Consider the following 27,173-nt stretch of genomic DNA (forward strand, 5'->3'; position numbering starts at 1 on the left):
TAACATACATTCTGTGCCATTCTATGTTAGAAGGATGTGATCTGCTTTTTTATTTTAATTTTATAGGTGATTAGAATTAAGAGATTACTCTGAATCTCAGACCAGACTTTGGACTTTTATAGGGTTGAGACTGTTATAATCTATGGAGACTTTTAAAGTTGAACTTAACTCATTTCTGCATTATGATATGGCATCGGCCTATGGAGCCAAGGAATCAAATGTGGTGGTTTGAAAGGAAATGACCCCATAGGCTTTTAGGGAATGTCAGTATTAAGAGGTATAGCTTTGTTAGAGTGGGCATGGCCTTGGTGGAGGAAGTGCGGCACTAAAAGGTGGGCTTTGATGTCTCCGAAGGTCAAGTCTGGCCAGTGTGTCTCAGTTCCTGCTGCCTGCAGACCAGATTTAGGACTCTCAGCTGCCTGTCCAGTACTGACTGACTGTGTTCCACCATGCTTCCTTCCTGCCATGATGATAATGGAGCATACACACACACACACACACACACACACACACTGAGCCAGAATGTCACAGAGTTTTAAAACTTGATAACCACAAATGTCTATGCCAAGTTATAGTTACATTTTTCCACTTATGGACAAGGGCTTTCCTTAAGTGGTTGATCTACACGAACAAATACAGAATGTAGGTTTTATAATCCAATCAATCAAAGACATTTGTTCTTTTCTGGTCAGCAAGAGTATTATGTTTGGGGGAACAAAAAAAAAATGAATAATGGAACCTGTGGTCAGAAACAGTCATAATGTTTTGGGGAACAAAAGACTGATAATGGAAGCTACCGGGGAGTCCCCAGAACCCCCAGGGTCTGGAAACCAGAACTTGGTTTCACTTTATGATTAAAATAGAGTCTGAAAACAAAATGGCAGTATTTAGAGAAAGTCTTTTTTGCTTGTTCCCAACAAACTGCAGTTCAGAGAAGCCACATATTTTAACTAAGCTTACATGAGTAGTAAGAAGTGGTAAAACCAATCCAATGTAGACACTGATCTTCTGATTGCTTGCTAAACAGTTGCAGCTTGGCAGTGATGGCGCAGGCCTGTAATCCCAGCACTCTGGGAGGCAGAGGCAGGCAGATTTCTGAGTTTGAGGCCAGCCTGATCTACAGAGTGAGCTCCAGGACAGCCAGGGCTATACAGAGAAACCCTGTCTCGAAAAAACCAAATCAAAAAACTAAAAACAAAAACAAAAAACAGTTGCTTACTCTGTAACCCATCTTGGCTTTGAACACCCAATCCTCCTGCTTGCTTCCCTGAATGCTGGGATTACAGATCTTTGTAACCACACCTGCTGAGACTGAGGTCTTTGTTTCTGTGTTAGTACAGGCACATCTATGCTACTGTATCCATGTGGATGTCAGAGGACAACATTCTAGGGTTGATTCTTTCCTTCCACCTGCCTATTGAAGGTCTTTCTTGTTGTTCCTGTTATACAATGTACTCTAGACTAGCTGGCCTATGAGCTACGGATGATGGTATTTTGTATGAATGCTCAGATTACAGAGGAGTGTCATATATTAAATCATCAGGCTTGCCAAAAACGCTTTTACACACTGAAGCATTTTACAGATCAATACTGAATTCTTATTTTGCTTTGATTTTTTTTGAGACAGTCTCATTATGTAGCTATGAATGTTCTGACTCATCTCTGACTATTTAGAGATGTACTATGTAGATATGTACTATCTATATCTTTGATTATGTAGATTAGGCTGGCCTTGAACTCATAGAGATCTGACACTTCTGCCTCCTGAAAGCTGGGGTTGAAGGAATGTGTCACTATGCCTGGCAAGATTGAGGTTCTTGCCTTCATTTTGTTTGGGTTGGGTTTTTGAGACAGTGTTTCTCTGTGTTACCATCAGTCCTGGAACTCAATCTATTGAATAGGCTGGTCTCAAACTCTGCCTAGAGATTTACCTGCCTCAGCCTACCAAATGCTGGGATGAAGGCATGCACCACCACCCCCCAGCTAAAATGGAATTCTTAACTACTATGCTGTAAAATAATTTTGAGGTTTAGTTATTGCCAACAAACACAGCAATCCAAAATTTAAAATAAAGAAAAAACGAATAATGATTAGGTATAGGGAAGGAGATATTTGTTTACAATACATGCTATCAGTTTCAAAGCAGAATAGTGAAGATAATAATTTAATTAAATTATAATATGATCCAATAATAGTATTTGAGAGGACAAAGTTGCATGCCATTCCTAAAATAATGTGTCTAGAAAAATTTAATCACTGTCCTGGCTAGTTTTTGGTCAACTTGACACAAACTAGGGTCATTTGGAAAGAGGGACACTCAGCTGAGCAACATGTCCATCAGACTGGTCTGCAGGCAAGTCTGTGGGGTCACTTTATTGATTGATGTTTGATGGGAAAGACCCAAGCCACATTAGACCTGCACATCCCTGGGCAGGTGATCCTGGGGCATATAAGAAAGCAAGCTGGGCAAGTTGTGAGGAGCAAGCCAGTAAGAAGAGTTCTTCTATGGTCTCTGCTTTCTGCTTCAGTGCCTCCTTCAGCTTCCTGCTTGGAGCTCCTGACTTGACCTTCTTTGATTATGAACTGCGATATGGAAGTAGAAGCCAAATAAACCTCTCACCCAAGCTGCTTAAGTTCACAGTGCTTTATCACAGCAACAGATAGGACCACTTGCCCCGCAGTGATGCCACCCACAGTGAGTTGTGCCCTCTTACATCAGTCGTTAATCAAGAAAATGCCCCATAAGCCACTCCACATAAGCCTGCCCCACAGGCCACTCTCATGGAGGCATTTTTTCAATTGAAGTTCCCTCTTTCCAAATGACACTTGCAGCCAGGCGGTGGTGGCGCACACCTGTAATCCCAGCACTCTGGAAGGCAGAGGCAGGCGGATTTCTGAGTTTGAGGCCAGCCTGGTCTACAGAGTGAGTTCCAGGACAGCCAGGACTATACAGAGAAACCCTGTCTTGAGAAAAGCAAATCCAAAAAACCAAATGATACTTGCTTGTATAAACAAAAACTAACCAGCACAAAGCCACGTGTGTCTTAGGCTCTAGTTATCAAGAAATAGTCTTTGTTCTGCTGGAGAAAGCACTGTAAGAGGAAAAAGATAAGTGTTTCATGTTACAAGGGTATAATCAATATTGAGAATTTATCTAGCCCATCACTCACATATACACATCCCCCTCCCCCCCCCTTTTTTAAGATTTTATTTAATATATGTAAGTACACTGTAGCTGTCTTCAGATGTCACCAGAAGAGGGCATCAGATCTCATTATGGATGGCTATGAGCTACCTTGTGGTTGCTGGTATTTGAACTCAGGACCTTCAGAAGAGCAGTCAGTGCTCTTAACCACTGAGCCATCTCTCCAGCCCCTACATCTTTTTTTTAAAGACAGAATCTCTCTATGTAGCCCTGGATGGACTTAAACTCATTACATAAACCAGGCTGGACTCCAACTGACTCGGATCTGCCGACCTCTGAGAGCTGGGTATTGAAAGCTTGAGCCCCTAGGCCCCACCCATCCATCTTAAAAAAGAAATCACTAGAGGGCTGGGGATGTGGCTTAGTCATTTGCTTGTCTAGCATGGATAAGGCCCTGGGTTTGATCCTCAGGTTGATATAAAACTAGGTGTGTGTGTGGGGGGGGGGGGCATGCCTGTAACTCCAGTACTTGGAGAGATGGAAGCACAAGGGGGCAACTCCCGGGAAGTCAGTACAGGACACATCTGGACACCAATATCTCAGCACAAAGGGATGTATTACCCCAGAGGGGCAAAGAAAGGGGCGGAGGCAAAGAGAGGAAGAAAGACGGCAGTCAGTAGCAGGAGAAGAAAAGCAAGCAAGCAGTTTTTACAAGAGTGTGTTTTCAAAGGGGAAAAATGAGGGGTGGGCCGATAAATCCTAATTGGACATATTAGCCAAATCAAGAACTTTGATTGCTGGAATTTTGAGTGTTTTGTCTCAGGAATGAGTTGGTGGCCAAATAAGTGAACAGGCTTTGGGAGACAGCTTTAGGGGTGTAATCTGACGGTCTTTAGCAAGGGCGAGAAAGGGAGGGAGGAGAGCAAAGGAGAAGACCTGTCTGCAGTGTCTGCCATGCTTGCCCTGCTAGACCCCACTCAAAGCAGAAGGATCCGGGGTTCAAAGCCATTTTTGTCTATACAGCCTGTTCAAAGCCATCCTGGGCTACATGAGACTTTGTCTAAAACATAACAAAAGAACAGCAGCAACAACAACAACAACAACAACAACAACAACAAAATCTGACAGAAAACACAAATTAAAAGACAGTATTCGCCTATGTAGTTAAGTTTCAATTATATGTCTCAGGAGAACTGAAATCAGCATTTCTAAATTCAAAGGAGATTTTCAAAATATGGCCCAAATAAGCAAACCTACTGGATGAAAAAGAAAAAAAAAAAAAAAAGAATAAAAAGGAAAGGGCACGACTGCCCCTAAGCATGGGGGAGGAGAAAGTTTATTGTAGATAAAAAGGAGAGCCTAGCCAGAGGCAGACACATCATGGAGAGTTCAGAGTGCTCATGATCCTGAGTTAGCTGAAGACAGGAAGAATGGGAAGGGAGAGGGTACAGGGGATTTGGATGCACCAGCCAGGAAGCCAAAGATACAAAAGAGTTGGGGGTGGGGTAACCAAAATGTCTGGATTTTATATGGAAGTGCCAGTGGGGGAAGGGCAGCCCAGCCCCTGCCCTTGAGAGTTTAGGGCAGAGGGTGGATTATGCCAGCCGAATCCTGTACCAGGTAGGAACTAAGGGACGAAGACAGAGCCTGTTAAATAGGCACCTTGGCCATTTGTCCCAGTTCTGAGACTTAACATCTATATGCTTTTGTTTTTTCTTCCTTTCTTTTCTGTATCTAAGCATTTAAAAGGCTTTTATAAATCACGGTGTTCCAACATGGGTGTCATTAAGTGCAATTAACTTAACTGGGCATGTTGTCCCCACCAAACCACCTTCTAAATATTTATGTTCATGCCTATAGATAGGTACCGCTCTCAGCATTGGCCATTTTGCATCGGAAAGAGGTTACTGCGAAGACATATTTAATTGGCCAAAGTGCCAAAAAAAAATGTCGTTGAATACTCAGCCTTAAATATGACATCCATGGCACCCCTTCCTGAGTGAGAGGATACGATGAGGACACGACACTCCTCACTGTGGCGGAGGGAAGGCTGATTGCAGCTACGAGGGAGAGCATAGGTAGAGGCATCTGGGAAAACCCAGCGTGAACATGGCGGGCGGGCGGGCTGAACAGAGCCATGTGGGAGAGGAGAGGGAAGAGCCGGAAGCCAAGAGGCCAGGAAAGCGGGAACCAAGACACAACTGTAGCTAAAATCTGGCTGAGTTCCATAGTGATCAGAGGCTAGTGGGGGAGGGAATCGCAGTCCAGTCTCTGGGCTGGAGAGTTTAGTACAGGTGGCAGGGCACACCAGCCAGGATGACCCTGTAACTGATACTGTAACAGGTAGGGACTGAGGAAGCCTGGAGGCCAGAAGTGCTTTGATAAATAGGCACCTCAGTTACTCTTTGTCCTGAGTTTGAGACCTAACACTTCCAGAGCTCAAGAAACACTGCAGAAGAGTCCAACAAATGTAAAATCTGTATGATGGGGAACCTAAATCACAGTCTTCTGGACATGACATGCCCACTCCACAGAGCTTCAGGGACAGATTGTTCCATCGTCAGGAGGGGACGGACTCATGATGCTCCACCCTTGCTGCGGGAGTTATTAGCAGTTAGTTTTTCTGGACAGAGGGAGGCAAAGACAGTTTCCTCAGTTGTGTACCAATGGATACGTTGTCCACATTCCAGTTAAATAGCCTCCTTTCCCGTGTTTATGTAGGCAATCCTAATTAAAATCAGTAGGCCTTTGCTGGGTGGTTGGTGGCAGAGGATCTCAGAGTTTGAGGACAGCCTGCCTGGTCTACAGAGTAAGTTCCAGAACTCCAGAACAGTCAGAGATACACAGAGAAACCCTGTCTTGGAGAACAAAAACAAAGCTAAACATACTGGTCGCTAAAATAAATGAGCTAAATCCTCTGAAATTAGACAGGGAAATTAAATGGGGAGAATGACCTGGACAGGGAATGGCATATGCCTTTAACTCCAGTACTCGGGAGGGCAAAGACAGGCTCTCTGTGAGTTTTAAGTCAGCTTGAAACTATAAGAGAGAGAGGAGGAGAGAACACTCAAAGTTAATTTCCTGCATAGCTCAGGAGTCCCGAGCTTTAGGCCCTTACCTTACATGGCCCCTCTGTGAGCTCTGGAAAGTGCTGCATGTTTCATGTTATGGGCTGGAATCAGAAATCAGAATATAAGCAAAAAAATTCTATGTGGTTTTGGTAAGCTGTGTAAAAGTGTTCACAGAAGAAAGACACCTGGATGGTGTTATATAATGGCTCTAATAACATGTTACAGCTTGCTTTTGCATTTACATTTCAACCTGATTTTGTATCCATGTTATGATATTAAAGCACACACACACACACAAATTATGTGAGAGTTAGATATAAATATCAGTATATGGGCTAAAGACATGGCTTGGCTCAGCCCACTGTGGGTGACACCATCCTCAGACAGGTGGGCTTGGACTGTGTAAGAAAAAGAGTGACCTGAAGCCCGGGAGCAAGCCAGTCAGCAGAATCCCTCCATGGTTTCTGCTTTATGCTCCTGCCTCAAGTTCCTACCTCAGTGTCCCTCGACGATAGTCTATAACTTATAGGCTAAAATAAATTATTTCCCCTTCAAAAAAAAAAAAAAGGCATGGCTCAGTGGTTAAGAGCACTCACTGGTCTTCCAGAAGACATGCGTGTGATTACCATCTCATCGCCAGCTTGAAAAGCTCACAACTGTCTCTAACTCCAGATCCAGAGGATCTAATGACCTCTTCTTCATACACACACACACATCTTAAAAAGATCCCCAAACCCCACAAATATCAGTATTGCTGTGCGTATTACATGTTACAAAGATGAAGAAACTGGTTTGTGGGAAAGCATATAGATGCAGACATAAAGTAGATGTTAGGTGCTAGGATAATGACAGACTTGTACAATATGTAAATTAATAGGAGTATGTAAAAGAGGCCCAGCACGGCCGCACACACCTGCAATCTCAGCATTCAGTAAGTGCAGGCAGGAGGATCAGAAAGGTTGCATCATTAATGTTATCACAGTTGTCAACTTAACACAAACCTAGATGTCCCTTCAAAGAGGACTCTCAACTGAGCAATTACCTCCATCAGACTGGCCTGTGGGCATGACTGTGAGGCATTTTCTGGATTGCTAATTGATATGGGGAGGGCCCAGCCCACTATGGGCAGTGCCATCCTGGAGCAGGTGAGCCCATGAAAACATAAGAAAAGGAGTTAGTAAGCCAGCGTGAATTAAGAAGCTTTTCTCCATGGCTTCTGCTTCAGTTTTGAAGCAGATTCCCACCATAGCCTCCTTTGATGATGGAGCAGTAAGGCGAGGCAAACCCTTTACTTCAAGTTGCATTTGTCAGTGTTTTATTGCAGTAACAGAGAAGCAAAACAGAACACTTGAGTTCACAGTGAGCTCCAGGCCAGCCCAGGATACTGCAACCCCCTCCCCAAAGACAGAGTTTCTCTGTGTAGCCTTGGCTATTCTTGAACTCATTCTGTAAACCAGGCTGGCCTCAAACTTAAGAGATCTGCCTGCTTCTGCCTCCTGCGTGCTGAGATTAAAGACGTATACTAATGTTGCCCCATTTTTAAAGGGTTATAGGAGCTGGGTGTAGTGGCTCACACTTTTTAATCCCAGCACTCATGAGAAAGAAGAAAGTAGATCTTTGTGAGTTTGAGGACAGCCAAAGCTAAATAGTGAGATCTTGTCTAAAATAGTAAAAAGAAAGAAAAGAAAAGAAAAAAGCAAAGGAAGGAAGGAAGAAGCATCATAGAAGCGCATAAAACACTGGTAATAATAGCACTTTGTTACAGCATCTTTACGCAAGACTGACAAAACAAAAGGAAAAGAGCAGAGAGAATTAAAGAAATTCTAAATTTCTGTGATGCAGCCCATGGTTTGGGTGGTGACTGTGTCTTTAAAACACATTTTGAAAAATATGATCTGCAGGGAAGCAGACAGTAATGTTCACAAATGTATTGCCTTCTCCTCAACATTTTTCAGTTACCTTGGCAATTAAGATGGAGTCATTTGTGGGTATTCTGGTCAGTAGGTCATGAAAATTGATTGTGTTGTTTCTATTTCAAGACTCTTAATACTAGTTAATGAAGAGCTAGCTTGAGTCCTGTATGTTCTATCCAGAAAGATGTTGATCTTGGAATCAAGGAACCTTGAACTGAAAAGTTGGGAAATAGAAACCCTCTAGTTCTCTGAAGATCTAGAGGGCAGCCAGGAAGAACTATCCAGATTTAGGGGAACATCATGAGAATGAGATAGACTTTTGGGAGATATTATAACAATGAGGCCTAGTCTAGCTCATCCAAACTCAAGAATAAATGTATTTCACAGGTTAATGGTGTGTGTGCCTAAGTGGGTGGAATTTAAAAACATCTTTTGTATAGCTGGCATACTAGTTTCACTTAAAGCAATAGTTTTCACTCCGTTCCAAATCTCAATTAGACTCCACTCACAAAGGAAAAAAAACATTTGTGTTATCTGCCTCAGATTTCTAGAGTAATTTTCAGGTGTGTCCAATCATTTAGAGACGTTTTTAATTTAAATTAAAACTTAAAAGATTTAGATAGATTCTCACCTGTCCTAGGCTGGCCTAGGCTAGCTACAACTAGCTAGCGCTGAGTATCACCCAGAGCTTCTGAGGCACTGGCAAGCACTTTACCGATTGAGCTACATCCCTTTACCCCTTCCCCCTCATCCCCTAGATGGCGTCTCAGCGTGACAGCGAGGACTGGCCTGAAGCGCCTCCTGTTTCTGTCTCAGCCACCGAAGTACAGTACTAAATGCAATGTTGCAATGATAACGGAAACATTTAAATGTTTTTTATTTTGTAAAATTAAATAATTGCATTTCTGCGGCATACCCATTTGGAGCGTAAGTGTAGCTAGATGTACGTTCATATGCTCACGTTTTTAGGTATACAAGTAGCCGGCTCTGACATAAAAAGATTGATTGCTACTCTAGAAAGTCTACACTTGCCAAACCAAAATCCACTAACTCGTTAGACTTAATGCTGACAGGAGCTTTACTAAGAGCACTTAGATCTTAAGGCCAAAATTACTTTTATTTATTTATTTCAATCCTAGGTAAAGAGCAGTCATATAATGCCATGCTTTCTTTCAATGCCACTGTGCTATTTTTGAAGACCTACAAGATGGATTAACAAGATCCCTAAATGGACCCAAAAGAAAACCGCACTAGACCAGAAAAAATCAGAGTGTGGATGCTCTAGGGATAACTCGCAGGAAACCTCCGGGAGAGCCTCTCACCACCAGGAGCCTCCGCCCGTGTTTACTCTACTTCCGGGGATCCGCCTCAACACGCCCATTGGCAGTCTGGTGTTTGCTCGCTTCCTCCGCTGCTAGGGCGGGCCGGAACTTTTGTCGGCCGGAACCGGTGTACGCCGCTCAGTGTTGTCGACCGGCGTCAAGGCGACGAGGGTGCTGTTCTCTTCCTCCGGCTGCGGTTGCCTTGGAGTTCAGTCCAGCCGGTTTGGTTGAGAAGCACAGTCGCCCGGACTGTGTCTATGGTCGCTCCGCGGGCCGCTTCGCCGGCTGGTGCTTTCGTATCAGGGCAAGCAGTATTCCATGGCTGGGAACTTCTGGCAGAGCTCCCACTAGTAAGTGAGCTTCCATTTTCCGGCGTGGTGCCGGGTCTGGGGCACGGGAGGACCGGGCCTGCCCTTCCCTCGGGGCTTCCATCCCGGCCGCTGGGGGCGAGCCCACCCTGGGAAGCCGGAGGTACGAAGCGTAATGCACTCGATGGCGGGCCTCCCCTCCTCGCCCAGAGAGATTCCGGGAGCTGAGGGGAGGTGAGCTCGAAGGATAGGTAAGAGGTAAAGGGTCCGGTCTCCAGGAAGGGACCCTGAGGCGCTTTCATTTCAAATTTGGGCATTGGTTGGTGGGATGATGTGGGCACAGGCAAGGGAAAGTGACCCATTGTAGCTCTGTGAGGTTTCCTGTTTTGGACCGATATGGTTTGCTTTTGCTAGTTTTTTTTTCTTCATAGCAGTGATATTATAATCTGCCATTCGCCTTACTGTAGGTTTAATATTTACTTAGAGTCGTGCTTGTTTCTACCTACCAATAAGGATGGGCCTTACTCTAGAGAGTCCGAAAACCTGAGTACTGGTGCATTGTACACATGACACTATGAGGGAAGTTGAGAAAGAAGTAGAGAACCTTTGAAACCATCAAGAGATTCTTTATCTTCAAGTTCTCCGGTATTTTCGTCAAACGATCTTGCTGAGACTGCCAGTGGGCTGCTGAAAATCTAGAGAAATTGATGAATAATTTACCTAAGAGTTTAAAATGGCACCCACAGCAACCTTGTTTATTGGCCAGACAGAATGGGAGTTCAGACGATTGACCCAGATTTATTTGAAGATAGTTAACAAAGCAGTCACACAAATAGCATCAAAAACCAAAGGGATTCCACTGGGCCAACAAGACCGAGAAACTTGGGGGAGATGGTGAAAACACTGATTGAAAACGAGATTAAATTAGAAAAATGTAAAATTTCCTCCAGGGCTGAATTTACTTGAAATAGGTGAGCGTGTATTGAAGAACTCAAGTATTTCCTTGTTGCACATAATTTACTCAGTATTTTAGAGACCTGTTCGGAAGAATTAATGCTGAAGTTTCATAAGGATATAACTCCAGAAAAAGAAGCTGGGTGTACTGCTGCATGCCTTTAATCCCACTTGTTAGTGTGGGGAGGGGCCGATCTCTATGAGATTGAGGCTAGTCTGATCTATACAAGGAGTTCCAGGATAGCCAGGGCTAGACAGAGAAACAAACAAACAAACAGAGAGATGGACCTCTTAGAATATGATCAGCTTATTAAATCTTACAGCTTTAGATAATTTTGTGTGTTGACTTTTGTTTTCTATTAATTTATTTGCTCACTTTACATCCTAATATCAGCTCTCCCCTCCCCCCCCCACCTCATGCAACTCCTCCTCTCCCTCCCATTCCTGCTTGTTGGCTTTCTCTACCATGTTTTAACATCTTTACTTTTTCTAGTTTGCAGTGGATTTTGGATAAACAAGATCTGTTGAAAGAGCGCCAGAAGGATCTAAAGTTTCTCTCAGAAGAGGAGTATTGGAAATTACAAATATTTTTTACAAATGGTAAACTTTTATATTGGTTGAAGGAGTATGGTATAGCTGGTCACTATTTTATGTGGTGATTTCATTGTTGTTACAGTCTATAGCTAATGCTTTTATTTATACATTTATCATTTCCGTGTTCTAGGTAACTCTTTTTGAACTTATATTTCATAAGAAAAGTATTGACTAATCTCGGGCATTTTTAGTGAGACTTATTTATTTCTTTTATGTGTATGGGTATTTTGCCTGTATCTGTGCATTATATGCTGTGCCTGATGCTGAGGAGGTTTGGATCCCCTGAGACTGGAGTTACAGATGCTTATGAGCTACCGTGTGGGCATTGGGAATGGAACCAGGTCTTATGCAAGAGTAGGTAGTGCTCCCAACTCCTGAGCCATCTCTCCCATCCTGTCACCTGACCTTAGCTCTGTTACTCTCGGCAAACCTACCTTTTTCTTAGATCAAAGATTAACTATAGATTTCTTGGTAAATAACAATATCTATCTTAATTTTTAAAACTTTTTATAGATACTATGAAAAGCATTAAAGTATGTAGTAAAAAAGAATATTTGATACTCATCCTGCTTATTGCAAGGAAAAATTGTAGGCAGTTTCTTTTCTTGTTTATGAATATTGCTGCATTTGCAAGTCTTAGACTACTGAGGTTCAGAGGATGTCATGTGAATGATCATGATTGCAACCTGTGGAAATCACTGATAAATGTTAATGCTATTAGCGTTATTCTAATGATGGCAGATGATACATTTAAACTTTATTCTTTTTTAGTTATTCAAGCATTAGGTGAACATCTTAAATTAAGACAACAAGTTATTGCTACTGCTACAGTCTATTTCAAGAGATTCTATGCTAGGTATGGTTTTATTTACTTATTTTTTAATGTCTGGTTGAAATTCTTTTCTAATTTCCATGTACAATATATAAGTAAATCACTTGTTTACTATAGAATTATCATTCCCTACCCCACCCCCAAGGTATTTTCTAAATAGTCATCATTTAACTCTTGTCTAATTGTATTTTAGGTATTCTCTGAAAAGTATAGATCCTGTATTAATGGCTCCTACATGTGTGTTTCTGGCATCCAAAGTAGAGGTATAAAACAATTTTCTGTTCTTCATCAAAGTATTAATATATCTGGTTATATATTGCCTTTGTATGATTAGTCATAGGTGGTAGTTTATGTGAACTAATATACACATCTTGCAAATATTTTTATTTATTTTTAATATGTCACTGTGTATCAGGTGATTTAGTGAGACCCTTTACAAGTTCTAATTCAATCCTATAACTGGAATATATAGCAGCAGTATCCATGCAGGGTGACAGGGCCAAGAATACCCTGACCTTACTTGACCCTGAGACCAGGGCCAGGGAAAGAACATCCTGACCCTGACTTGAGCCTCAGCAAGAAAGCAAGGCCAAGAAAAAGAATCCTGCTAGTCCCTGAGCTTGCCCCAAGGTCAGGCCACAGACATCATCACATCAATCCCATGCTACCCTGAAAAGCAACCCCACCCCCACTCCTCATATCAAGCCTGCCTTCTCAGTTCCCTGTGGCTTCTGCTTCCTTTTCTCCTTCTCGCCGAAGCAGACTTGTAAACACCTTCCCTTGTCCTTCCCAATAAATCTCTGTGTGAAGTTTGTTGTGTGGTGTGACTTTGTGGTGGTCTTTGACTGCTGACTAAAAGGACGCCTTTCCTTCAGAGATGCAACACTGGGAAACCATTCCCCTCGGAGCTGTAACACTTCCATGAGGGAACTTTCCCCCTCAGAGCTGCAATACTTAGAACCCTCATCTTATAAACTAAGGCATAGAGAGAGAAGTGTTCATATACTAGGTCAGTGGGTCCTACTAGTCTATATCTTCATCTTGTAGCTTAATTGCTTTGCTTTCTTTAAAAGACTATTTGGCTGGCTGAGTGTGATGGTGCATGTCTTTAATCCCAACACCTGGGAGACAAAGGCAGGTAGATCTCTTGTGTGTTCAAGGGCAGCTTGAACCACATAGTAGATTGTGAGTTCCAAGACAGCCAGAGCTATATAGTAAGACCATCTTGAAACAACAACCAAAAACAAGAAACAAAAAAACAAACAAACAAACAAAACCAAAAAACAAAAACACCATTGTTTGGTGCTAAGTTAGGTAGCACAGCTTATCTACTATGGCCTGAGAATGTCTCTGCTCCTCATCCATATCATATGCTTTTTATTTACACCTGTCTTCTCTGATAACAAGCCAGTGGTGGAGAGCAAAAGACTAGGAGAGACTCTGTAGATTACTGAGTACTTGATCTCATTCACTTTTCTCTAGGAATTTGGTGTCGTCTCAAATACAAGATTGATTGCTGCTACTACTTCTGTATGTAAGTGCAAAAAGTGTTTTCTGCTTTAAGGATGAAATCTAAAGAAAGCTCCTGCAGCTGATAGTTTTCAACATGAGTCATGGGGGATACTTTATATTCAGACTCCATCAAGCATTTCTATAGAACTATGTCCTTAAGCTTTACTTTTTTAAAACTATGTATTTTATTTATGTGTATGTGCTTGGTGTTCATGCATATGGGAGGCTGAAGAAGTCAAAAAAGGGAGCTGTAGTTATAGGCAGATGTGAGCCACCATATGTAGGTAATGGGAACTGAATGTGGTCCTTTGCAAGGGCAGCAAGGGTTAACTGCTGAGCCTCTTTATTGCTGGAAAGGTCCTCTCCAGGTACAATCCCTTCTGAGGTAGTAGGGGGTTAGGACTTTAGCATGTAAATTATTTATTTTGTTTTATTTTCTTGAGACATAGTTCTTCTACATACCGTTGGAAAGATGGCTCAACCTGATGACTTGAGTTTTTGATTCCTAGAACTCATAAGTTGTCCTTTGATATCCAACCACATCATAGTGTACACATGTGTGCCTGCACAAACATAGGATATGTCATAAGTGTTTAAAACATGTTGATCAGGCTGTGGTGGTGGACACCTTTAACCCCAGCACTAGGAAGGCTGAGTGACTGATTTACAGAACAAGTTCCAGAACAGCCAAGACTATATAGTGAAACCCAGTCTTGAAAAACAAAACAAAACGAAACAAAACAAAACAAAATGGATTCAGCATCCAATGGGATAGAAGCTGACAGCATAAAGGTGGTGTCCAAGTCCAATGCTCGGTGGCTCAGTGTACAGACTTTTGAAACAGGATCTCACTATGTAGACCAGACTGACCTCAAACTTGGATTCATCTGGCTCCCTAGTGCTGGGAGTAAAGATGTGCACCACTATGCTGGTCCTGTGTAGACATTATTTTACTTTGTTGATTTTTCTGCCATTAATAGGAACCAGTTTTATATATGTACTTTACACCCTGCTTACATTTAAAGGAATTATAAAAACCCGGAAACCTTAATAGGAATGAATTTCCTAGTGTCAAGTTTAAGTACTTCAAGATTTCAGATCTTGGCAAGTGTTACCTAAATTCACTGTAGAGTGCCTAATTTATAAAATACCTTTTGTGAGAATGTAACAAAATGCACAGGATTGGTCTTATTTTGAATGAAGTCACTTGTACCAGTGGAAAGGCTTATAAATCAGAGCTGCTGGAGCTGCCAGTTGATAATCCTAGTTGGTGTAAGTATTGTACCTAATGACTTGAATACAGTTTTCTCAATAGTACTTAAATGTATGTAACTTATGACTTCTTGAGATAGTAAACAATGGCTTTTCATTTGTACTTTATTAGTGAATACACATAATAACTATGTAGTATAAGCAGATCACCTGGAGACTTTGCATGTATACTGACACTTTTATTAAAATGTTTTGGTGAGATATGGTTGTGCAAACCTTTAATACCAGCATAAGGCAGGCCAGCAGGTCTCTTATGACCTTGAGATCAGCCTGGCCTATATAGCAGGGTCCAGGGGAGCCAAGGCTAATAATGAGAACTTGTCTCAAAAAACTAAAAATAAGTAAATAAATATATTTATTTGTTTGTTTGTCTTTTGGAAAAGAAGCACTTATAAATAAGTTCTGAAAGTATCAATTAGTTAAAACAAACTTTCTTGGGTCTCAGTGATTACTGCCAACATTCTAGTATGTTATCCTAACTTTTCTTTCTGACCCTTTTTGTTCTAGGTTGATTTGTATGTGTTCTGTGTTCATTCTAAGCTAAATTACACAGAAAAATACTATTCTAGAGTTGAAGAGATTTTTAGAAATGATAGAATCTAGTGATTTTTTTTCAGTCTTAATTTTTAAAAAAGCAGCAAAAGCCTTTTCCTTCTTTTTCCCTACCTGATCTTTCCTCTTCCCTTTTCCTTTACCTTTCCAAATTCTTGGAATACTCACCGCTGCTGGGAATGCCGGCACATGCCACCATTCCTACAGGACCTTTTTTCCCCCTTTTTTTCTTTGTTCTCTTTCTTTTTTTGTTTTGTTTTGTTTGTTTGTTTGTTTTTGTTTTTCAAGATGGGGTTTCTTTGTATAGCCCTGGATATCCTGGAACTCTCCATGTAGATAAAGCTGGCCTCAAATTCACAGAGATACGCCTACCTCTGCCTCCCGAGAGAGCTGGGATTAAAGGCATGTGCCACCACACCTGGCCAACATGAACTTTTTTTTTTTTTTTTTGGTATTGAATCTGTTCAGTTGTATAGGCAAGGTTGCTTCCTACCACTCAATCTCTGTCCTCCCTAGAAACAAAGCTTTAAATATTTCCAAGAGCACCTATTTAGGGTAATATAGCACACCTTCTATATATGTGGAGCTATGTTAAAGGAATTTTGGATAAATTAATGCTGGCATTTTCTTGGTTTTAATTGTTTTGTTTTGTTTCCTATAGTAAAAACTAGATTTTCATATGCCTTTCCAAAGGAGTTTCCTTACAGGATGAATCATGTAAGTATATTATATAAAGCTCTGTATTAACTAACTCCATTTTATATTAGAATAAACTTCAGAATCTCTTAGAAATGGGAGTTTCAAGTACTATAAAATATATTATTTTTATATTAAGTCTCAGTAGCTTCTCTATATTTTTCTGGTGATACTTAACAGTAGTCATTATTAATCTTGAATCCCAGTTAAATCATCTCAAGAAGCTTTTATATTGAATAATATTGAAGTTGGGACTTCTCCAAATTAAAGCAGAATTTTTCAGGCTTGGAGTGGCAGTGATCTTACATCAATGTTTCTAGGGTACACCAATGTGTCTTGTTTGGAACAGTTTGAAAACTGTTCTTAAAAAATTACCTGTTGGGGCTGAAGAGATGGCTCAGCAGTTAAGAGCACTGACTGCTCTTCCAGAGGTCCTGAGTTCAGGTCTCAGTAACCACATGGTGGCTCACAGCCATCAGTATTGGGGATCTGATGCCCTCTTCTGGAGTGTATATATACTCACAAACATGAAAAAAAGATTACCTGTTAGGTTTCTGTTAATATTTTAATAGATTTACCTTTTCTCACCTTGCAAGAAATTTGTTTATTCCATTAAATATAGATAGTTGCACTGTGCATTTGTCAAATAGAAAGTACATAGATAAATGTGAAGTTTTTTTGCTTTGGTTTGGTTTTTCAAGACAGGAGTTCTCTGTTTAGCTCTGGCTGTCATGGGGCTCTCAGACCTTCTCTGTAGACCAGGCCGACCTCAGACTCAGGGATTTAAAGGCATGTGCCACCAGGCCTGCCTTAAATTTGAAGTTTCTAACATAAATGTGATTTTTTTTTTTTTTTTAAGAATTCTTGTTGTAGCTCAGTAGCAAAATAAGTGCTTAGCATATTTGAGACTCTGGGTTCAATTCCAAGTAACCCCCTCTAAAAAAAAAAAAGATATGATATACTGTCTTTTCCTTATAAGAATTAAAATGTGTTATATAACAGTAAAAAGCGATTGTTGCCAGGCTTAATGGCACAAACCTTTCCTCCCGCTCCTCAGGAGGTGGGGGTGGACAGAGCTCTGTGACTTTGAGGCAAGCCTGGTTTACATCATCAGACCCGGTCTCAGAAAGCAAACAAAATTAGTAATTTTTATTATAAATGTTAATGCTAACATAAGCTACTATGTTTATTTTTTGATTTAGAACTGTTATATTGATAAATGGTTTAATTCATCTGTATCTGTAAGTTATTTAAACAGAGTATTATGTAGTTAATGCTTATTTTCACTGGGTGCTTTTTTTTTTTAAACAGATACTAGAATGTGAATTTTACCTCTTAGAATTAATGGTATGTATATCTTTCCATAATACAGCGAAAACTTGATGGATTGTATTGAAAGGAGGTTAAAATGTAATATATTCAAATGATATATTATGTCAAAGTCATAGAAATATAAGAGCATCATCACCTATTTCCTTTCTGAAGGTTGTAAAATAATTTGTTTATCTTACTTGGGCTGCAAAAAAGTTTTTTTTTTATTTTTCTTATAACTTTAATAAGGATTACAAGCAAATAAGCTAGGACCATTGTAAATTCTGTACATAATTTGTACATGTGTGTAGAGTTGAAGATAGATTATTTCTTGTCAGAATCCTGCTCCTCCATTTGAGAATTATGGATTTATAGGCTAATAAGAGACTCCAGTGTGTGGCAGATGTGATACTTTTTGAGTCTCTAAGGGACTGGGTACCATTGGATTTACCAAGGTATGTTCCAGAGAGAGTACTGCCTTCACTGTTACAGTAGCATAGGGTCATATGTAAACGAATAAAAATAAAAAGAAAGCAAATATGAGAAAGAGAAATTAATTTGAAATACAGAACAAGTTGTTGAAAAATTATACCATTTTATCATTTTATGTTGTAATACATCTGGTTTTATACATACATATTTTTAAACTGTTTCTAGGACTGTTGCTTGATAGTGTATCATCCTTATAGACCTTTGCTCCAGTATGTGCAGGACATGGGCCAAGAAGACGTGTTGCTTCCCCTTGCATGGTAACTAGAACAGAAGTTACTCATATGTTACTAGACAAAAGGGCTGACAACTAAATATATGGCTTAATATATTAAAATGTCCCAAGACATTTTATATTTAGCAAGATATCTGCTTGTTAAATTTGAAATACTATAGCAGTATAAGGTATAAAGTCATAACATATCTTGAATTACCTATTTGATAAGGATATCTGTCTTTTGTATGAAAAACAGACTTTACATGAACATTAAAAATGAATCTATTTTTAAAATAATACTTTTTGTTTACTTTTGACTTTTCAAAATGTGAACAACTTTTTTACATTATTTGCGGGGTCTCAAAATTGAAGTTAGACTGACTACTACATGAGTTTTATATTCAGTAATGTGTGTCCCTTTGCTGTCGCACTCACACATCCATTGCTCAGCCTCTGTGTGTCATGTCTGTGGCTGGGCTCAGTAATCGAGCAGGGATGTGAGTGCGCAAAGATGGGAGGGAAATCTGGTTCTCTTAGGAAAAATTTGCAGTTAATGGAGCAGCTATGCTTTTAGTAATGATAAGACTTACGTTTCTACAGGAGGATAGTGAATGATACCTACAGGACGGATCTTTGTCTGCTGTATCCTCCTTTCATGATAGCTTTAGGTATGTAAATTTGGTGTGCCTTTATTGGATAGCTGTTTTTACCTATTTAGATCATCCTGGAATAAATTTCATCTGATTTTATGTTTTTTGTAGTAGTAGACTAATCTTGAATGTGAGTTTTCAAAAATATACACTACAACCATCCCAAATAAACATTATTTTCTCCCTTCCACTGTTTTGGTAAGGTTCCCCCCCACCCTCCCGCCGCCCCCTTATTTACCTAAAATAATTTTAACTAGTATCTAAACTTTTATTTGTTAGGGAGGAAATTCAGAACTAAATCTGCTGATGCTAGTTGTCTTATAAATAACTGGTTCTGTTTTCCTTTTCTGGATCCAGTTAAATGCTCAAGAACTTAAGGAAAAAAGCATTATGCTTCTGTTGCTAGGAGAACTTAGCTAGCATCCCACAGGTGTAGGAAGAGTACAGTGATGGGCTGGCATTGTCTTGGGAAGTAAGTGGACTACTTTACAGTTGTAAAAATAATTACCTATTTTTGAGTTTGTAAAAATTGTGGGAGGGATAATAACTTTATAAACAATTGTCTCAATAATCATGTGATATATCCTGTAGAACACCAGGTGTCTATTATCCAAAGACTTAATAGATTCTGCTCCTTTTTTTCCTCTCCTCCTCCTGTTGATTTTCATAACTCCTTTCTAAAAACCCTTCTCTTTCTTCATCTTCCTCCTCTTTTTTCTTCTTCCTCCTTTGTTCTCTTTTTTCAGTTATGTCTTTTAAATTTTCCTTTTAGATTATTTTTTATATGTATGAATATTTTTACCTGCATGTATGTATATGTCACACACACATGCCTGGAGCCCATGGAGGCCAGAAGAGGGCACTAGATTCCCTGGAATTAGAGATAGTTGTCTGCCATCATGTGAGTGCCAAGAACTGGAAAGGCTGGATGCCGCAGTGTGGGGGAATGCTGGGACAGGGCAGCAGGAGAGGGTTGATTGGGGAACAGGGGAGGGGAGATGGGTTATGAGACTTTTGGGGGGGAGGGACCAGGAAAGGGGACAACATTTGAAATGTAAATAAAGAATATATCTAATAAAAAAGTTTAAAAAAAAAATTGAACCCAGGTCTTCTGCAAGAACAATAAGTACTGTAAACAGCTGAGCCATCTCTCCCCTTTTCAGTTATGTCATAAACATTGCTGGCTTTCATCCTTAAACAACTCTTCTGTGGCATTGGTGCCTTTTTTTTTAATGATTTATTTTTATTTCATATGCATTGGTGTTTTTTGCCCCACTGCATGTATGTATGAATGAGGGTGTTGGATCCCCTGCAACTGGAGTTACAGATGGTTGTAATCTGCCATGTGGGTGCTGAGAATTGAATCCAGGCCCTCTGGAAGAGCAGCCAATGCCCTTAACCACTGAGCCATCTCTCTAGCCCCTCACTGGTGACTCTTGCAAATTGCTGGACTTGGAAGGATTCTAAAGTAGTATCAATGTTCAGTCAGAAAAGATGCTGGGTTTGTATAGATAGGAAGAAATAGCAGGATGTGTGGCATGGTTTTGCCACCTGTGTGATCTGTGTTCCTCTCAGGTAGTCTTACTTAGCTTAGTGGCTTTTATACATAGTGTTTTATGTGTTGAAACATTAAAGTAAGTGTGTGGGGGTGGGGGTATGGTGTGAGTATGGGCAAGTTCATGTGAAGGTGGCGTACACAGGGTAGAAGCTAGAGGTCAACCCTTGTCATTCTGCAGGAGCCATACACCTTTTTGAAACAGGGTATCTCATTGAGACCTACGGCTCATTTATTAAACAAGGCTGACTGACCATTGAGTCCCAGAGGTTACCAGTGTGTGCTATCTTGCCCAAGATTTTCTTTTATGTGTATGGATGTTTTGCTTGCATGTGTGTCTGTGCATTATGTGCATGTATTACCTGCAGAAGCCAGAAGAGTACATTGGATCCCCATTACTGCAGTAACAGTTGATTCAGTCATCATATGGGTGCTGAGAATTGAAACTGAATACTGGCAGAACACCAGTGCTCTCAGCCTGTTAAGCCATCTCTCCAGCCCTCTTCCCAGCCTTGCTTTGGTTAGTTTGGATTTTTTAATGTGGATGGGAATTGAACCCAGACTACACAAGACAGTCTTCAAAGCTTGTCTAACCAAACATGACATACAAAGGTCGATAAACACCTAAATGAAAATTAGCTTTTTAAAATTTAGATTATATCCCCTAAGGATGGGTTCTACTAACTGGGAGCTACAGATACAGATCCAGGGAGGTAGGATCTGGGATGGGCATTCTGGAGGGTCTGCATGAAGTCTGCACTACGGAGAGCAAAAACATCACTAGGTCATTAAGAATACCCACTTCCCACTTTCTGGATAGATCGCAGGAATTTTATTTCCTCCTTTGAGGGGAGACATCCTGTATTATTAACATTCCTGATTGCGCTAGTGATCTGTGGATTCAAGGACTTTTGTACCCTCAACAAACATTGCAGTGCATTGGCTAGTTAGGGCTTTGTTTTCTGCTGGGTGTGATTTGACCACTTTACACATGTATGCATAGGTGATTTTTCCTGTCCTAATTTCTTGGTTGTAGCTGTTTCTCTTGTAACAAATTTGCCCTCAAGATACCCTCACTGTGACCAGTACACAGTGAAGACAGGGTGACAAGAACCATCCTGTAGCTAGAGATTTTTTTTTTATTATAGTATGTGTGTAAATATTGTTGCTCACTTTTTAAAAATAGTACTAGAAAATAAGACAATCTTTATGAAAATCTTTAGTTCTAAGACTATGTTTGCAGTTAAATTTAACAGTTACCTCTAATTTTCCTTCTAGCTTGCCTACATGTAGCCTGTGTTGTACAACAGAAAGATGCTAGACAATGGTTTGCAGAACTTTCCGTGGATATGGAGAAGGTACTCTTCTTACTGTGAAGACTTGGCCTCAGTGTACAGCCCTTTCTTGCCAGGAACTTGCCACGTAGGTCATGCTGGCCTCCAATGCATAGAAACCCACCTGCCTTGGTCTCCCAAGTGCTGGGACTGAGGCATGCGTCCCCTCGCCCTGCATGATGTGTGTTCTTTACATACTAATATGTTGCTAGTTTTTGCTACTGAGAGTTTTTCAAATATTTTCTTCTAGATTTTGGAAATAATCAGGGTTATTTTAAAACTTTATGAGCAGTGGAAGAATTTTGATGAGAGAAAAGAGATGGCAACTATTCTTAGTAAGATGCCGAAACCGAAACCACCTCCTAACAGGTACATTCAGACTACTGGGTTAACTTCATGGTGTAATGGAGTTATTCGTCATATTTTTCTTAGATTGTGTTATATTTTTATCTTTTTCTAAAAACTTATACTAAAATTGCCTTTCTGTTTGTGGAATCTCTGTCTTGATAAATTGAGAATGTCTCAGTTTTAAGATAAATTCTTCTGTCTAGTAACTTTCTAATGCAATGGAGGTCTATTACAGGTATCCCTCAACATATAGCCACATTCTGTACTTAAATTGAACTGAATTAGACAAACATTTGAAATTCAGAGATAAAAAGCTTGAAAGTAATTCTTTCCATTTGCCTCTCTGTTGTTCCTCTCCCTTCAGTAATGATTGTTCTCCTATTTCAAAAGTTTTAGTAAGCATTTTGAAATTTTTTGATGACTTGATATACTAAAGATAATAAATTTGACTTCTGAGTGATCCTGTCATTCATAGCACATAGTTACATAAAATTTTTCCTAAGAGGAACCTCCTGTGCTAAGATGTTTTTTGTTGTTTTAAATGAATCTGTTCACTTTTTTGATAGGCTGGGCGAGTATCTTCTGTGATGATACAAAAAGTATTGAATACAGTACTCTGTATGTATCTGACCACTCAGAGCGAGACAGGTGAGAAGGGAGGCAGGGCTGTAAGCAGGTTGTTAAGTAGACAGGTTCCATAGCAGTGAGATGCATTTCTAGGCTGCTGCTGGTGACAGGGATGTTGCAGTTGAGCACAGAATGATGACTAACTGTTGCTAGGAGCTGCTTAAGGCAGTCATTGAAACAGCTACCTTTGGATGCGTTTTTTACAGAAGCTCCCTGAGTGATTCTCCACTAATGGCAGGGCCTGAAGCTGCGAGATGATGATGGACAAGATAAGGCAATCTCCTATTGTCACAGTTACTGGTATTTTCAGCTTTAGTTATTTTTATTTCAATATTTAGCATTTTCAAAGAAATTACCGTATTTTTGATGTATAAAGGTTTGTTATCATTACCATATGATTTTATTATGCCATTGGACAACAGGTTTTTCTTTTCCATTTTTTTTCAAAAGACACTTTCCTAAAGAGAATAGAATTTTATATGTCAGAATTAATTTCGTAGAAAATTTGTTCAGAAGAAGTTGTAATCTCTATGTTGAGTGATACCTGTAATAATAGTGAAATCCTAAACTCTAACTTAAGTCTTTGAATGTATGTGGACACTAACTTCCAGACTGCTTGTTGTGTATGAGGGCCTCAAGTTACAGAAGAATAAAAGCGTAAAACCAACTGTTAGCTTTCTGCATTTTAATTTTTCTTCGTTTGTGTTTTATAATCAGGAATGTCTGTTTAATAGAATTGTTCCACAGAATAATGAACTTCAGAAATTAATAGTACTATCAGAGTATTGAAAAACGAATCTTTTAATTGGCATAAAATTTCTTTCTTCCCCATTTGAACAGTGAAGGAGAGCAGGGTCCAAATGGAAGTCAGAACTCTAGCTACAGCCAATCTTAGAGCACCCTGAAGAATCCCGTAGTGGACCACTTGGAAGTAAAGCATTGGACAGTTTGAGTAATGTCTTCATGGTAAAGCAGATGCAAACGGATAGCTTGTTTCTGTCAAGCATATTGGGAATTGACTTAATTTTCACAAAATAAGGTTTTTTCCTAACTTGATTCTAGTGTGTAATTTATTAAATCTTAATTACAAAATTTAGTGAAGCTCTAAAGGAACCTATAGCCATACACAGACATTTCAGGGTTAACTTCTCTCTTACATACACATATGTATATAAACACATACTAATACTGGTTTATTAGGTAATTGGGATTTTTTTTTATTAATAATAGCTTTTTTTTTAATTAAGTCAGGAAACATAAAATGTCATTTGTTCACATTTTTCTTTGGGCATTGACGGACCAAAAAGGACATAAGTCAATAAAACGCCCCCCAACCCAGGTAAATTTTAAAACTGGATTAAAGAAATTAAATCTTAGAAAATCTGAGAAAGAGGGCTAGAGAGATGGCTCAGAAGTTAAGAGCACTGACTGTTCTTCCAGAGGTCCTAAGTTCAGTTCCCAGCAACCACATGGTGGCTCACAACTATCTGTAATGAGATCTGATGCCCTCTTCTGCTGTGTCTGAAGACAGCAAACTGTGTACTCAGATAAATAAAATAAATCTTTAAAAGAAAAAGAAAATCTGAGGTTTTAGAAATGATAATTACAATTTGAGGAAGATTAATTGAGAACTTACTGATTTTAAAATATATTGTATTCAATACATTTTGTTTCATCACAGAAGATACTGGCCCAGCCTATCAACCTATCAAAGAAGTGATATATATATATATTTTTTGAAGGTTGTATTGACTTACTAGCTGTTTTGAAAAGCTGAGAAACCTGGAAGAAAAGGTTATTTGCAACTAATTTATAGTTAATAAACATTTTAAGAGCTTGATTAAACGCTTAAGTTAAAATTTGGTGAAATTTTAATGTTTAATCTGTCCTGAAAATTTTTTATAAGACATATACACCCAGTTTAATTTTGTGTCTTAGTGTGAGCTAACATATATACATCAGGTATTCTGAATCAGGAAGGAACCTAGTCAGGTTTTAGACCAGTGAGATTCTTAATTCTCATGGATGTAGACTTCAGAATAAATGTTACATTTGTGGGACTTCATAAATTAACTCATTTTCTTCAGACTGAAAGGAAGAAGAATAAATAAAATTTGAAGTAATGAGATATTATTGTGCAGTTTTGCACTTTTTAAAAAATAAATCATGGGAAAAATTACTAAGTTGACTTCCTGGTTAAAACTGGAAGAATAAAAGTTAAGTTTTTCAGCTATATTCACAAATGTCTTGAATTCCTGTTGCTAAGTTTGACTTAGGTTTTCTGAGAATCTTTGTGTGTTAAATTCCAACCCTAAACTTTGTAAAGGGGTGATTTTTGTATAGTTTATGAATAGATTGTAAGGAAAGTTCTGCTTCCTAATTGAGAATATCAGATGCAGATGTACTGGAAAGGAGTCTTTACGTTGGTACAGATACGGGTTCTCCTAAGGTTGTATAACAAGAAACAAACAAACCAACAAACAGGCTCTCCCCAGGCCTGAAGGGGTTAATCCAAGTTTAGGTTGGATGCTTGGTGATTGCTTATCACAGCCATTAACTATAGCTTTATCTTAAAGCTTTTTTTTTCTTCAGATTTATCTTTGTGCTTCATCATTTTCTTTACAAATACTGTTGGGGAAAATTAAGATTTGCAAGAGCAGACAAAGCAGTGAAATAAGCCTCCGTGTGTGTGTGTGTGTGTGTGTGTGATCCAGCCTGAGCTGTTACTGACTCAGAGCCGGGTTTACCTTGTTTAAACCTCCACACCAGACTCCAGTTCATAGATTATTTTGAAGAAATTTCTAGATATATTATTTTATCCATAAATATTTCATACTATTGATAGGTAACATAATTATTTAATATTTTAAAATTCTTAGTTCCCTGAATGTTGCAGAGTATTCTTTGTATTCATTTATAAATCCTTTTAGTTTTAGATTCATGGATTCTTCCTCCATGCTATAACAAACATTCCCTGTTCTCATTTGTTCATGTAGTAAGTTTCCCATAGCCTGAGTTTTACTGTGAGCATCTTTAGCATGCCATTTAGTGAGGGTTTTTTGCTCTTTTGTATTTCTGTAAATTAATAATTGAATATGAAGGCTCATCACATTGAGATTCTTTTTGTTTTGGCTAGAATCCTGTAGGGTGGCCGTCTCTTGCATTAATAAACACATAGTGTTGCTGTATTGTCCTCACTTATGACAAGTACTGTTTCAGCATCAGTAGTTAGTCTTAGGCACTGTCCAGTCTCATAGCCACCAGCCACTTAGGGCTGAGCAGTTACTATGTGGCTTGTCTGAATGCAAATATGCTGTAAATGTACAAATATGTTGGATTTCAGGTACTTATTAATACAAAACAATGTTAAAAACCTCAATTTGTTTATAACCAACCCTTATGTGTTTTAAACGATATTTTGGATACATAGAATTAAATAAAACATTATTAAAATTTTTCTTGTTTCTTTTTAATTTTTTAAATATAAGAACATTTAAAATCACAGAGTGGCTTGCATTGGACAGTGCTGCTGCCAGATTATAATGAAATATTAGATTTCTGTCTCATTTCATCTACCTTCATTTGCATTTCCTACTTTTTCTTTTAACTTTGTCATTTGTCTGCTATTTGCTTCAGCATTTCCCGTTGTTAGCAGACTCTTAATATTACGGTTAATTTAAGCATTTCGTGTATGCTGTGTGTTGTCAGGATTTGAGCAAGGCTTACTGCAGAGGTGAGAACTCATTCAGTTGGAGATGAAGGAAGTGACAGCTTAAATGCAGGTTCTGATTGATAAGACCAGGGCATCTGAACTCCAAACACTTCACCATGTTGCTGCTTCTGCTTACCCCCCCCCCTTTTTATTTTCAGCTGTAAATAACACCCTGCTTCAGAAGATGGGAGATCTTGCTTTCTCACATATCCTCCCCTTCAGCTCTACAATGGGACTTCTGTCATTTAATTACACAGTTTGAGCAGGTCCACAGTACTTGGGCTATCGAGTCAGGAGGATCAGACATTCAAGTATATAGCTTCATAACATATGAACAATTTGAGGCCAGTCTGAACTACATGAGACAGTATCTCTAAATAGCAACAAATTGTACATGGTGTTTTTAAAATTAATATTTAGTATATGTAGATAATAGTCTATACTCTAATAACTTCTTTAAAATATTTTGACTTTTTATATTTGACAGTTACCTTAGTTATAATTCTCTTAAATTGCTTTGTGTTTTTTGTTAAGTCATCCAAGATTGTTATTTGTTTTCATACTTAAGGAGGCTTGCCTGACCCTACTGGCTAGAATGGCTATTTTGAAGGCCAAGTATCACTGCTGTTTGTAGGACTGAGTAGATTGGGATTCCCCTGTAGTTTCTTGTACATAGTTACTAAAGAGGGATTTCAAGTCTTTTAAGCACCACCTTACTCTGCTTGAGAGTTTAGGTTATTCTGTCTTAGGGTGTTAGAC

At 39.3% G+C, this 27,173-nt stretch overlaps 1 protein-coding gene across 2 annotated transcripts; it reads left to right on the forward strand.

The window, feature by feature from the left end:
• Positions 1-9,557: 9,557 nt before the first annotated feature.
• Positions 9,558-26,159, forward strand: Ccnc (cyclin C). Of its 2 annotated transcripts, XM_052176143.1 has the most exons (13): positions 9,558-9,801; positions 11,207-11,313; positions 12,079-12,163; positions 12,333-12,402; positions 13,622-13,673; positions 16,137-16,192; positions 17,483-17,518; positions 18,140-18,231; positions 18,789-18,856; positions 21,672-21,751; positions 21,978-22,096; positions 22,909-23,002; positions 23,543-26,159. In XM_052176143.1, exons 1-12 carry the CDS (start codon positions 9,770-9,772, stop codon positions 22,958-22,960), a joined length of 849 nt encoding a protein of 282 aa, XP_052032103.1. In that variant the 5' UTR covers positions 9,558-9,769; the 3' UTR covers positions 22,961-23,002; positions 23,543-26,159. The 2 variants fall into 2 exon arrangements, with proteins under 2 accessions (XP_052032103.1, XP_052032102.1); XM_052176142.1 differs by lacking the exon at positions 22,909-23,002.
• Positions 26,160-27,173: the final 1,014 nt, after the last annotated feature.

This window comes from Apodemus sylvaticus, chromosome 3 (assembly GCF_947179515.1).
Source record: "Apodemus sylvaticus chromosome 3, mApoSyl1.1, whole genome shotgun sequence".
NCBI classification, from domain to species: Eukaryota; Metazoa; Chordata; class Mammalia; order Rodentia; family Muridae; genus Apodemus; species Apodemus sylvaticus.